Here is a 14422-nt window from a genome sequence, read left to right as displayed (position 1 = left end):
CTTGGCAACTCATGACGACAGCCTAGGGTGGTTACTGGTGCCATAAACTAGAGTGTCAATTTGTTGGGTCAACAACAGGAGTCACTGTGCACTCACTCCTCATGTGGGATCTCTGTCCTTAATGTGCTGTACATTTTGATTTAATGCTATAACTAGTACTCAAACAGTATGTTTCACTTTGTGTTCCTATGTGGGTGCAGACTGTTGAAATCTTTATACTAAATTGATCTTCTGTATATAAAGAGAATTGAAAATGAATCTTGATGTGAATGGAAGGCGAGAGGGAGCGGGAGAGGGGAGGGTTGCGGGTGGGAGGGAAGTTATGGGAGGGGGAAGCCATTGTAATCCATAAGCTGTACACTGGAAATTTATATACATTAAATAAAAGTTAAAAAAAAAATAATGTGCCTTGCTAACTGGATCAAACATTTGTGTGAAGTTGTGGTGTTGAGATCAGTACCAAAATGAACATGGACCTCTGGTACTTACTGCTTTCATAGGCATCAGTTATCACACTAGGAAACTGTTAGGTTCCAAATGTGTTGACTGCACATGAGAAAGGATGATAGAATATTCCTCACAGAATCATGCTTTCAACACCAGAGTTACAGATCTCAGAATGTTTTAATTTAATCTCCTTTAGATGCCCAATTTGTTTCAAGTTTACTTGTAATCAATCTATGAGAAAAGCTATAAACATGAAATATTTAAGGGAACTGAACAGTTAGCTTGAACGTCTACTTGCAAAAGTACTGCCTGGGAAAGTTTTTCCATAGTTGCTCTGTGGTACCAGTATCTGCAACTGTGCATCCCACTGAGAAACATAAGGAGTCCCAAAGGGCAAAATTAAGGGTAGGGAACATCTGACCTCAATCATGGGCTCCAGTATAATAAATGCATAACACATGGTCCTCAACTCCAACACAGTGAGCTTGAAGTAACAGCACACAGAAGATGGCAGCTGTTCAGTTGGACATCTGGATCTCTGTGGCTCCGGAACTGGATTGTTCTCATGAGAAACTCAGCCCATCTTCAGTAATGGTTTTGAGAATTTGAATCTAATTGCATTTAGCACCCGACAAATGATAAATTCTCACATACCAACTAGGTCCTTGTTTCTGGAAAGTAAAGGTTGGTCAAAAGCAAAACATCAAAATAAAGATGATTTTGGGTTGTATGGCTATGTCCAAATTATCATCTACCTTTAGTCTATGGGTCAAGGATAATGTAAGAGCTTTGGTTCTCTGCTTATATTAATGAATATTACTTAAATGTATGCTAATTTTAGATACTGACTTTTGAAAAGTTCAATTTCACTCCCTTTTCAAGAACAATAGAGAAATGTTGATGAGTAACAGAAGTTTATCATATTCAACTCTAGTTTTGTCAATTTCAAATTTTATACTATTTTGGTAACTAGGAATTATGAAGCATTTGTACATTTAAACATAGACATCTAGTTAATCAATTTTATCAGTGTAATAAGTGAAGAAGTTATATTTAAATTCCTAAAAATTAAAAGGTTAAGAATGATGATATACACTGAAGAACTTTTAGCCAACTATACATGATTTGACATATAAAAGGTTTACAATAATTGGTTGATTAATGAATACATGGATAAACAGCTGAATTAATGGCAATAATGCTTCTTGGGCAGAAGACCACTAGTGCTAAGGAAACTCAGGAATGTAAAGTAGTGGTTGTGGCGCAAGTCCCTGTCCAACAAAGGAAAGATTTTCAAAACAGATAGCAGTGGATGTAATAGAATGGTTTTGCATATTCATACTTTGCAAAGAAATAGCCATTTGGTGTAAATTGTAAACTATACAATAATTGAAAACATTTTAGGCACAGCTTGGGGGGTTATGCTGTTTGCTTAATTTACTTACTTTTTTCTTTATGCAAGATCTGTACATTTCAGTACCTTTATTACTGAAATTGGCAGGAAGACTACAGAGTTCTTAGCAAAGATCCTGAATGGGGCATATCCCAGTTTAATTGCTCAAAATATAAGTACTCTTCAAGAAAACATACTTTCGGTAATGTACATTATAATAAAACATTTAAATTGTCAGAAACCAGGAGAACTTCCTTAAATTATATATTTTTAAATTGATAAATTCTGTATAGATTTTTATTTAGTCCATTCTTAATCTATTAGGGTAGGGGGAGAAACTGAATTTCAAGTATTTCACCTTATGAATTATATTTGATTGTCAATTATAATTATATGTAACTACAAAATGTAAGATAAAGGCCAAGACCAATCATACACAGCTACTGACTATCTGTCATTCAGCTACAAAGAGATGGAAAGATACATTAAATGCCTTATCTCAGTTGTGGAAGTGAGGAAAAGTCAGATGAGATGTAAATGTTAGGATTCCTCAAATCAAAATCTTTCTTAAATTGACAGTGTCAAAGCCTGGAAATGTTACTCTGAGACACAGTGGGTGACTGTGAGCCCCTGGCATAGAGAGGAAAAAACAAAACTGCCTATAAAATAACACTGTAGAACCAGTGTCCCAAGTCATGTTGTTCCCAGTTTCCTGGAAGTGAGAGAATACAAGATTACAACTTGGCACTAGAGACCTTCACAACTTTTAGATGACCAAACAGATTTCAAACTAGAGAGCTGACTGCACTTTGGATCCTGACTTCACTGAATTCCTACAGGATGGTCCCCGATGGAGGAATGGCCTCTGGGTAACAGAAGTCTGTGGGGAGGAGCCTGTGGGAAAGTGATCTCTGATAGACAAATCGAGCATCTTTGGGAGCTGCACTAAGTTCTTCACTTGGGTAAGCCTTGGGATGCAGGCTCCGCTTGAACAACTGGCAGAATACAAGACACCAACATACTGGACACCAAGTTTTCAAATGCTACCCTTGCTCCTTACCTGGAAAATACAGCATTTTCTTGCTTTTGATTAGGGATAGACACAAAACTTGAAGAAGGCTTGAAACAAAGGAACTAAGTTAACATGTCAACTCCGACTTCAGCATTCATGAGAATCACCTGGATGGAGGACTGCAACAAAGACTGCTGGCAACAGTGAGGCTGCTACTGCTGTTTTTGAGGTCACACGTTGAGAATCAGTGCTTAAAGGAATAATGAACAGAAAGATATGCATCTCCTTCACAAAACTGATCTGCCCTCACTAGAATCTGATCACTACATTTACATGCAGTTAAATTTTAAAAATGAGCAATGACCACCATGGTTAATTTGGAACAAACTAACCTCACAAAAGACGTCTCCAATGGAAAAAATGGGAAACTCTTTCCACGGTACACACTGGCTTTATTGGCTGTGGTCTTGGTCAAAGCACAGAATGAACCTTGGCCAGCAGCATGAGGTCTCTCAAGCCTGCAGCTGTTGGGAGGAGACTGCTCTGCCAGTGACTCTGGGCAGGAAGTGCCTTGTTAGAATTGATGCATCTATTTTACTCAGCCCAGAAAAAAAAAAAAAAAGGCAAAAATCCCTAGGTTTCCAAACCTCTTTTAACGGCCACCCTCCTAAGCCTCTGGTGTTAGATGTCTTTGTTACCAAGGCTTCTTCACTTCTGGTAACTGACAGCTTGAGGTTCCTTACGATGAGAATTCTAAAAAATACTAAGTCATAAATCACGCCTGTATCTTCTATCACAGTGGGGAAAAAAAAAAAAAGATCCAAACAGGGTACCCAGACTGAAAATTATCTGAAAGAAGGCCAGTTTGCATCTAGATTCAACTGCCAGAGAGCAGTCCATGAAAAATGTTAAAGATGGCTACTTTCACCAGAAACATGACTGTTTAGTGCACTTCAAGTTCACTAGGGGCTCTCACAATGCTGCTTTCCAGGGCTCGACACCAGATAAAGGATGAAGTGCTACCACAGACCTCTCTTCCCAGTCAACAGTTTAAAATGTGTGCTGTTGCAGGCAACCCAGTTTCCTCTTTGTTCATATCATTTTACAGAACTCTTGCCATCCTTCATTCCCTTATCCAGCTAAGTGCTCAGCAACAATAGACAAACAAAATCTCAATTAGCATTACCACTACCCTAGGGATAGCATAAGAGCAATGCAGTATGATCTGATAATAGCTGGCTTCTAGAGCTTTAAAAAAAAAAAAAGAGGGAGAAAACACTGTCAAGAGGCTATATTCAAAATTTAGATTTTCAATCTGAACGTGCAATTAGACACACATTTTTGGAATTATTCTTTTGGCTATAAGGTAAAAAAAGTGATATAAATAGGCACTCTAAAACATGAAGTACATATAAATACTTTATTAAAAATTAGTTGTATATCATCACACAAGGCTGAAGAATAATCATAGTATTTTACCAAGAGAAGTCTTTCATAGACCAGTCCACATCTCAAGAAAAATGAACTCAGTGCTTTGTGTATTAATCTCACTAACTCTTTACGGTTGCCTTTTCCCAAGGTCTTGAAACACATGCCCAGAACAAGTAAGCAGCACTGTAGTTCATGTGTGGGCCCAAATAAAAGATTCCAAGATACTTCCAAAGATCTTTGAAGTGACTGGATACCAGAGAAGGAAACCAAAGAGAGAGACTGTGAAGAAGGAAATATTTCCAATAGAAACGAAGTATTTCAAGGTCAAAGAGAGATGCACTGGCTTAAAGTACAAGTTTTTACATTTTTGGCCAACTGTCTTGGGCTTCTGAAAGCCATTTGAACTCTTGGCGACTTCCAATGACTCACAAAGACACCTGACTCTTAAATGACAACTATGAAAGAAAAAACAAAAAGGAAACTATAATTTAATGGAAAACCTGATACCATAAAAATTATGCTTAGTCTTTTTTTTTTAGCAAGTATGACTTTAAGAAAATATTAAATCAGAATTTAAAGGAGACTGTCAATTAGTGACTAAGGAACATATAATATTATCTTACTTTCCTTCAGAATATTTTCTTACTTTTAAATTATAAAATCTGAACTGCTGGTAGTTTAATATCCGCTAATTTTGTTTAAAAAAATATGATTCAAGCCAGTATTCTGATACTTTATTTCCAGTGAAGTATACAGCTAGGATGACACAGAGCTCCAATATCTCAGGATAAATTGTAACTTTTGTTTTTATTTAAATAATACCAGTCAAAATGCTGTACTGAGAGAATAAAAAAATGAGACTGTCAAGTTGTGGGATTCTATGGAGAGATGACAGAAGACAGACTGGGCATGACAGGCTAGCATCTGCCAGTTTGGGAAAAACAGGCCATTCATTCCAGTGAATGGCAATGGTGCAGTTTCAGCTTCTGAAAACACAGCAAGTTGTTAGAAGTATGGGCGATAACTGCTGTACGGCTCTATTTTCACTACAGTAGTGTTGATTTTCACATTCCCACTTCAAAGACATAAGGTCCTACATGGTGAAAGGTGGAGGTCATCAAATTAGATGCTATTTTGACTCTCCCCCTGAAAGGGAACCCACAAGTGCTATTTTTAGAAACACAGTACATTTTTGGAGAGAGGAGGGTAGGCACCCTCATCCCTGCAAATGTCACAGGGCTCGGCACCTATATTGGAGGGAAGCTGTGTTGGGGAATAAAAAGTTTCCAGCCACACTTTTAAAGTGTACTGGGATACTTTAAAAAGGCTTGGGGGGGGGGGGGTTGGATTAAAAGATAAATTTAATTGCGGCGCTGGCACACCGGGTTCTAGTCCCGGTCGGGGCACCGATCCTGTCCCGGTTGCCCCTCTTCCAGGCCAGCTCTCTGCTGTGGCCAGGGAGTGCAGTGGAGGATGGCCCAAGTGCTTGGGCCCTGCACCCCATGGGAGACCAGGATAGGCACCTGGCTCCTGCCATCGGAACAGCGCGGTGTGCTGGCCGCAGCGTGCCAACCGTGGCGGCCATTGGAGGGTGAACCAACGGCAAAAGGAAGACCTTTCTCTCTGTCTCTCTCTCTCACTGTCCACTCTGCCTGTCAAAAATTAAAAAAAAAAAAAAAAAGAAAAAGAAAAAAAAATTTAATTGTGAGATCCTGCATGGCTTCCTTAAAATATACATTTTCTATGAACTTTCTGAAGGCTTATGGGTTTCAACTACAAGAGTAGTCAGAGATGTGTTACAATCCTTTTCTATTTTGCTAGTCCTGAAAAGAATTGCAGGTGCAACATACCAGTGTGGGTTGTGTAGTCATTAGACTTCCTACGTCAACAATAGAGGCTTAGAATATCAAGAGTATGGTGTTGAGCTTGGATTTAGGTAGCCTGTGGGCACAGGTACAGATACAGCATGGAAAGCTGAGATGGGGGGAAGATGAGGTTAATAACTGAAGTTGGGGTGGTTTCACTACAGCAGAGCAGATTGGTTTACTACGTTATTAACCACAAGCAAGGGTGACTTCTCTGAAATTTGTTTGGACATTTGGAAACTGAAGTTCCGCTTCTCAGTGTAATCATTTATCCTAGACTTAAATTAGATGTGTTTTGTACAGAATTGAAACTAAATGGAATCTTTAATGCTTTAGATTTCTTTTCTAAATAGGGATAGGTTGATATGTTTCTACCAATTGAGAAGTTGAAAGAATTGAAAACTTGAGCTAACCAATTGAGAACTTGAATGATGTAAATATTTTTATATCATAATTTGGTGCATGAAATGCTTTTATAAACAAACTTCCCCAGATTTACTTTCCATGGTTTAGTTTTGATCCAAGAAATCCAGATGCTTCTGTGAGAACAATTTTCTCATGTGAAGGCCATGAGAATCACGAAGTTTTTTGTTTTGTTATATTTTATGTTGAGAGAAAATGCTGGGAGTTTGAGGAAGCAGTGGAAGAATCTGTGAAAATGAATAACTTCGTGAATGATCATTCACAGTCTTGGCCGCCATATGATGTGTACTTGTGCTTATAAGATGCCCAAATCCTGAGTAAAAGAATTTGAAATATTTATCCTTTCCTAAAAAAGGGGACTGCTAAATAAATAAACCATCTCATTACACATTGGAATCTGGTCCCATGTAGTTGTTAATGAATTCTAAAATCCAATATAGATTAGATACAGAAAAGTAACAATTACTCTGACTCTAAACAAATATAATCTATATACCACTGAATTGAGTTTGAAAGTGAAAAATGCATTTATTATAGTTGAAAGGAGAAAAATGAAAATAGGCTGGTTTTCTTAAGTAGGTAGGCACTTTTTATTCATGTAATCTTTAAATCTAAATGCTACATGCATACTATTTTATTAAGCTGCAATCTTTCATAGTGAAAAATAGGTAGTTAAACTGTAATAGTAAAAGGAAAAGTTAGTGGTTCTGGGTAACCGAGTGCATAAAATGTTATATAACCAAATGGTTTCAACCTTCAACTCAGACACAAGTCAAGGAAATAATGTGACCTTAGCCAATGGGAAAATCATCAAGCCAGACTTCTTCCAGCTGTGTTTTCCCCCTCTGTGGCCTTCAGCAACTTCAATGGAAGTTTAGTCTGTTTAGGGAGAAAGACGGCCAGAAGAATCAAAATTATTAAACCAAAAAGGTCAATCTTCAAATTAAGTCTTGAACCAGACTCATTACAGAATAATATTTATGCCTTCTGATGTCTCAGTGCTACAAGCAATATGGCTGACCAATTACAACTCAAGCCGGGCTGATATCATACGTAATTGATGCTATCCTGCCAAAGGGGTGAGTAAAGGAAAAACTTGCTGGCTTTGAAATGTGCAAATCAAGCTATTACTGTTTCCTTAGCATTCCTTTTGATTTCCAACTCAAGCTTATGGTAACTGCAAGAGATAGGAAAAATCCTCAGAGGAGACAGGTCCTTGGACTTAATTCCAAATAAACAGAGGACTAAGGAATTCAGAAAAAAAGTGTTGCTCACAAAGAGTTGACTTTGCCTTTGAAGTGCCTGTGTATTCCATATTTAAAATCAGACACTTTCATTCATCCAACAGTAGCACAGAGCATTCAATAGCATGATATAATGGCTTTATTTTTTTTCAGACTTAAAAAAAGATCTTTTACAAGATTCCTCTTTCATAAGTTAATTTGTTTTCAAGGATTTTTCAGGTAATCTGAGTTACCTTCAACTTTCAGTTTTAACTGACCTGATGTAATTTTTTTAAATGACCACAGACGTGCTAATAACGGTTTAGATCAGTTCTTACTAAACACGGTAGACTGCATTAAGTCCCCACTACTACCTAAAGGGAAAAGCTATTTAATCTTTATGTTTGTGATTTAAATAAAAGTCTGTACGCTTTCTCCATTATTTTCCTTCTTGTTAGTTATATAGGTCCAAGGAGAGAAAATATTATGGTGGTGGTCAAAACATCAGTGGAAATAGTAAAATAATGTCTCAATACCATATTTATCACTGTAGTCATACAGGCTACTAGCAACCTGAAGACTGTGAGCTGCTCCTTCAGAAGGGCCACTCTCACCCAAACCTCAGCATGCCCAATAGCACATTAACAAGTCTGAAGCCCTGAGGCTAGATAGCACCAAGTAAAACCTTCTTAATAGTCTAATCCCAAATTTCTCCAGCTAACCTGAATACATCACACCCCCACCTTTTATTTCAATGTAATTCTTAGTACCAAACTTCAGAACACGCGCACCTGGTTTTGTATGTCTACTTTTCTTTCCAGCACAATGACTGGCAGATAGTGGGATTTTGGAATGAATAAATGGTCAAATGCATGGCTATATTCAAGAGAATATATACTTTGTGTTAAGTAACTTTTTGATTAAAAATGTCTCTATATTCCATAGTAAGAGTTTCATTCAAGTTCATGGAGAAAGAGTGATATTACTTCTACTGTACCTTCAAATATGCTACATTGAGAAATAGCAGCATGGTTGTGAAATGTGTCTCTTCTAACAAGCAAGTGTACTTTAACAAACACAAAATGTACTATTCATTATAAACTATTGCTTAATTGTCCTTGTCAATCTTTCTACCAAGATACAGTAGGATTCAGTTTTTGGTTGCTCACCATATTTTAGAATTTAATATAAATCTTGTTCCATTGGTAAGTTACCATGTAAAGGGCATAAGTTTGTGAAAACACTCTGCTGTTGAGAAAAACAGAAAGCTAAAAGCAGGTAGATAGTGCCAAATTACGTGAGAACGCTTGCAGACTCAATCCCAGTGACACAAGTTTTGTGCTGTGGTTTTGGTCACAGTAAACCAAAGATATTCCAGGGTATGAGTCAAATGATCACCGTGGGACATTTGGCTGTAGTAAGACAAATAAACTGTGATATGAATGCTTTAATGCTCTACAATTTGGTATCATTTATAAATTCTTTATTGCTAATAAAAATGGATGATTGGAAATAAGAAACTACAAGTAGTAATAAACTGCCGAGATTCTGTATACAATTCTGAACACTTATAAAGCAGACTAATATGATATATGCATATCTCCATGACATGTTATAACACTTGATAATTTATTAGGGAGAAAGCATTCTTTAAAATAATCAGCTGTATACAAATGGTCCCTGAATCTAAAATGCTGGCAACTTTTGCCTCAAGGGGAACTAATTTTCCTCCTTTTTAGCCTGCAATTTCTGAAAGGCCTCAATTACAAACCCAAATTTTGGTCAGGAAAATGTGACTGACCACACTTGAAAAAGGAAAATGCAAAGTGAAAAATATTACTCTTTCTCTGCTGGCCAAAGTTGCCAATAAATAGCTGCACATCACTTATGACCTGGTATTATTTGGGTTGGTTTAAGTTACATCATTCATGAAGACCAACTGTATTGTCATTTGCACTAATATTTGGCAATATCAAAGAGCCAGAGCAACAGGTATGTCTGTTAAACAGTCTGGGCCAATCACAGCAAGGACACATATGTGATTATTATTTGGAAACACTCATGTGAAATAACTAGTTACATTTTGCTTTTTTTGCTTTCATATTCTTCCTTCAATTGTGGACTGGTTCCACTCATTGGTAAACTTGTGGCGTCTTCCTTGATTGAAGCTGAATCTGGAGCAACAGTTCTTTTAGTAAATGCTGGCGAGGTGAGAGGAAAGAAAAATAAGCCAAGATGAATATAAAATCTGGGCTGAAAAATTAACTCTCAGAAAGTAGTTAATTAAGCATGGTATTCAATCTTATGGTTTTTTGTAATTACAAGGATTTTACATGTATTAACAGACATTTAATGTAAGAATAAACATATTCATATGACTTTAAAACTTTACAAAAATTCTGATGAAGATGTGTGCTTCATCAGAATACAGAGACAGATAAACACAACACACCCACGCACACACGGAATTGTAGAGAGAGATCCGAAGGGCCTCCTTTTTACCGAGTCCTCTACTCTACTGAGAGCAGTGTTGGAATCTGAAGGTACTGTTTCTCTACTACCTCTTACCTCTCCTCTCAGGTCTCAGCACCTCTCTCCAACTCTCTGTGACAGCTTCCCTCCTGATTGCTACTTTCTGATGCCTGCACAATCCCTTACTCTTCTCCATCTTAGAAAATAATGTACCCATCTACCTAGGTTCTCAAACCTTGCTTCTTTCTTTGTTCTTCCTTATCCCTCTATTCAATTTAAGAATAGGTTCTGAAAATTCTTCCTTCCAAATTCACTTGAACCAGCTTTATACCTTCTCCATTACTAACACCCCAGCCCCAGTCACTGGCTTCTATCTTCTGGTTTCCTCCTGATCCCTTGTTAGCCTTTCTCCTCATCACAAACCAGAAGTATCTTTCTAAAAAGCAAGTAATGTATAACTCTTTTCCTGAACCCTTTAATGACTTCCCAGTGAACTCAGAATAAAATCCAAACATCTGACCATAGCTGTACCCTTCCACTCACTTTCTTAGTATTCCACCCCTCTAGCAGGCCATGTCTGTCTTCTCTGGGCTCTTCGTACTTTTTGCTACTCTGACCAGGGAGACTTTTTCCACCAAATTTCAACTCAGCTGGTTCTTCTTGTCATTATGGTGATAGCTTAATTGGAACCTCCTCAGAGAGGTATCCCCTCATAATCAATCTGATGTAGTGATCCTGGTTCCAAGTACCTGCCATCATTTTGACTTTTCAGCACCCATTTTGAAATAGTAATTTATGTGCACACTAATTGTTTCTCTGTGAGACAAGGGGACCTTGTCTGTCTTGTTCATGATGGTCTCCAAGCACAGAGCCTTGTGCATAGCCTCTTAGTAAATAATAGTTGAAAAAGCAAATATACTTAAAGGATTTTTAAACAGTCAACTGGGAAATTTTTGGATGATTTCTATAGAGCGGCTAAAGAGTATCCTGTCAAATTACAATAATCAAAACTCAATTATTTTAAAGTATCTAGCATTCAACTGGTCAGTGAAAAATACCTGGAACACAGTTTTACACAAAATGAGCCTATACAGCGATGGAGACAGGAGGATTGTGCTCCCATGGAATCAACAAATCCTTTAACGCACAAGAGACAATTTCTTACATTATCAACTGATGAAATGTTTTTATTACTATACATTGCTGGCATTTCATCTTACACGTTTGAGGACAAACTACATATAAAATATTTATTACCAGTTACCCAGATGGGCTTTGAAGTATGTATAATCCAGAAGTGAAAATAGCATGCTATTCTTGCTGTGGATTAATTATTTTTCATACAAAGGTCCTAACTTCCCACCAAAGGCACCTCAAAACAGAAATTAAGAACACAAACTTCATTTTTAACAGTGATGTAAACAGAGGTAAGGAAGAAAAAAATGTCTTTTTAGAGCAATTTTCATTGACTTGCTTTTCTAAGACTATCAAATTAAAATAATATGAAAGATTAACTTGAGGGGCCTTTGTTGTGGCCAGTGGGTAAAGCCTCTGCTTGAGACACTGGCGTCTTATACTGGAGAGGTGTTTCGAGTCCTAGCTGCACTGCATCTGATGCTGCTCCTTCTTAGAGCAACTTGGAAGGTACCAGAAGATGGCTCAAGTACTTGCGCCTCTGACATCCATGTGAGAGATCCAGATGGAGTCCTAAGATCCTGCTTTCACCCTGACCCAACCCCAGTGGTAGCAGTCTTGGGGAATGAACCAGCAGACAGATGGAGGATGTCTCTGTGTGTTGCTCTCTCTGTCTCTCACCCTTTCTCTATCTTTCAAATAAACAAAATAAATCTTTTTTTGTTTAAAGTTTTTTTTTTTAATTTATTTGAAAGGCAGAATTAGAGAGAGAGGGAAAGAGAGAGAGAGATCTATCCCATTTGACTCATGAAATGACAATAACCGCCAGGGCTGGGCCAACCTGAAGCCAGGAGCCAGGAGCTTCATCTGGGTGTCCCCGTAGGCGCAGGTGCCCAAGGACTAGAGCACCATCTTCAGCTGCTCTCCTAGGCACAGCAGGGAGCTGGATTGGAAATGGAGTGGCCAGGACCCGAACCGGCACCCATATGAGATGCCAGCATTGCAGGCAGCAGCTTAACCTGTTCCGTCACAACACCAGCCCCCAAAATAAATCTTAAATCAAAATTAACTTCGAATTTCTATAATAATCTTTAGATACCATTTTCCCCATGAAAAATTACAGTCTTTTGAGAGAGAGGGAGTTATTTATTTATTTTAGCAACCAGCATTTTTTTTTTTTAGAACAGTGTTAGATTTACAGAAAGTTTGCAATCTACATTTATTTTTAAAATTTGGTTTGGTAACACCAATTCCACAAAATTAAACATTTTGTCTCAAAGGACTAGAGATTTCTAGAAGTCATTAGCTTATTACAGACTCCAAGTCAGGTCTGGTCCCAGCCCCAGAGTGAAGGCCCTGTCCTACAGTAGTGTTGCTTTAGTCTAAAAGGAGCTATACATGGAGCCTAGTGGTCAGTCACTACTTATAAAAAGTAAAAATGACAGTTTCAAAAGCTGACATTATTAGTCTCTCTTACTAAGCCCCCACTGTCTACCGGCTGAAGGTAATGGAATCCAAGTCTTCTAAAAGAGTGTCCTGACTCACGGCCATAACTTTAGCTAGCCAGGATAAATTTGGTAGTGATCATGGCTTTAAATAATGGATTTCTGTGTTCCTATTTCCAATGGTAATATAAACTTACAATTTATACATTTCTTCCCTTCTTCCTGGCAGAAGGAATCTACCTTTTCTTGAATTGACCTGAACTACACAAAGCTGACATAAATTACTTCTTAAAACAAACTTTCATTAATGCTGGATCATTTCAGAGACCACAAATTATGCAGTATTTTCCCATTTCCTTTGTTTTTTCCATGGTCAGTGATTCTATGCTTCAGTTTGGTCACAGTTTGACAGGGCACCTAAGTCAGCAGAATGAATGTCTTAGCGTCTACAACTTAGACAAAAGGGCCTCATCCACTACAAATTCCAGCCTAGGTCAAAAGGTACTTATTTTGTGTACCCAGAAACTCACGTCTGCTAAAGACCTATAATTACCTTCTCACCAAATATCTACACAGGTCTAAACTGCTCTAAACATCCCATTCCAGCTTTTATGCACCAACTAGAAGTTAACAAGAAAATTGTTCATCACACATAAAAGCTGGGACTTTCTTTTTATTCTTTAAGATCTACTTATTTTGTTTATTTGAAAGGCAGAGTGACATTGAAAAAGATAGAGGCAGAGATGTCCCAGCTGCTGTTTCACTCCCTAAATGCCTGAAACAGCTGGGGCTGAGCCAGGCTGAAGCCAGGAGTCTGGAACTCTGTCTAGGTCTTCCTGGTGGCAGGGACCCAACTACTTGAGCCATCACATGGAGCCTCCCAGGTTGCTCATTACCAGAATGATGGATTGGAGGCAAAGAGGGAATCAAACCCAGGCACTCTAAATATGGAATGTGAGTGTCCCAAGCAGTGTTCTAATCACTGTGCCAAATATCTATGCCCAACAATGGGGTTTTCTTAGCACATAAGCACTTCTCCTTATAAGAATCATTTGTTGTCCAAGTGCAGCTAGACATATCAAACAGGATCAAAGGTTTACCTGTAAAACAGGAGTCACTTGTCCTGTCCTCCCGATTCCCAAAGTCCCACTCACCAGTAGAGTCAACCATGATCAACTCCTTTGGCTTTTTGTTCTGTATTTACTTCATTTTTGAAAAAATATAAGTAAAAAAGCCTATATTGCTATTTTCTGAGTTAGCATTTTATCCACATCTATCCTTTATCCACAATTCTCTGCACTTTATCCTCTGAATATAGTTACAAGTGGACTTTTAGTCCTGTCAACACAGAGAATTTGTATTTTTATGACTATGTAAATACGGTTCATACAAATCGAGTAGGTATACTATAATGATGCTTCTTTTCTTGTCCATTTATCCTCCAGGGCTTTTAGTTGACCTAGTTTTAAAAATGCTTTATTTGATCTTTCTCCATGACCATCTTAATTATTTCTAATTGCTCACTTAGAACTGCCATGTGTCTATTAGCAGTTTCCCCCACTAAGTGCTCAACTGTG

The 14422-nt window shown here is 37.9% G+C and overlaps 1 protein-coding gene across 10 annotated transcripts in view; it reads right to left on the bottom strand.

Moving 5' to 3' along the window:
* Positions 1-14422, bottom strand: part of CEP128 (centrosomal protein 128) — a 620584-nt gene that overhangs the window by 138277 nt on the left and 467885 nt on the right. For 9 of the 10 annotated variants that reach the window (XM_062181526.1, XM_062181524.1, XM_062181523.1 and 6 more), the window contains one exon: positions 9875-9995. In XM_062181526.1, the coding sequence (XP_062037510.1) occupies positions 9875-9995 (121 nt within the window). Of the gene's footprint in view, positions 1-9091; positions 9996-14422 lie in introns of all 10 variants that reach the window. The other variant, XR_009864818.1, reaches the window with a different exon arrangement.

Source organism: Lepus europaeus, chromosome 22 (assembly GCF_033115175.1).
Source record: "Lepus europaeus isolate LE1 chromosome 22, mLepTim1.pri, whole genome shotgun sequence".
Lineage (NCBI taxonomy): Eukaryota > Metazoa > Chordata > Mammalia > Lagomorpha > Leporidae > Lepus > Lepus europaeus.
This window is presented reverse-complemented; position numbering and strand designations above follow the sequence as displayed.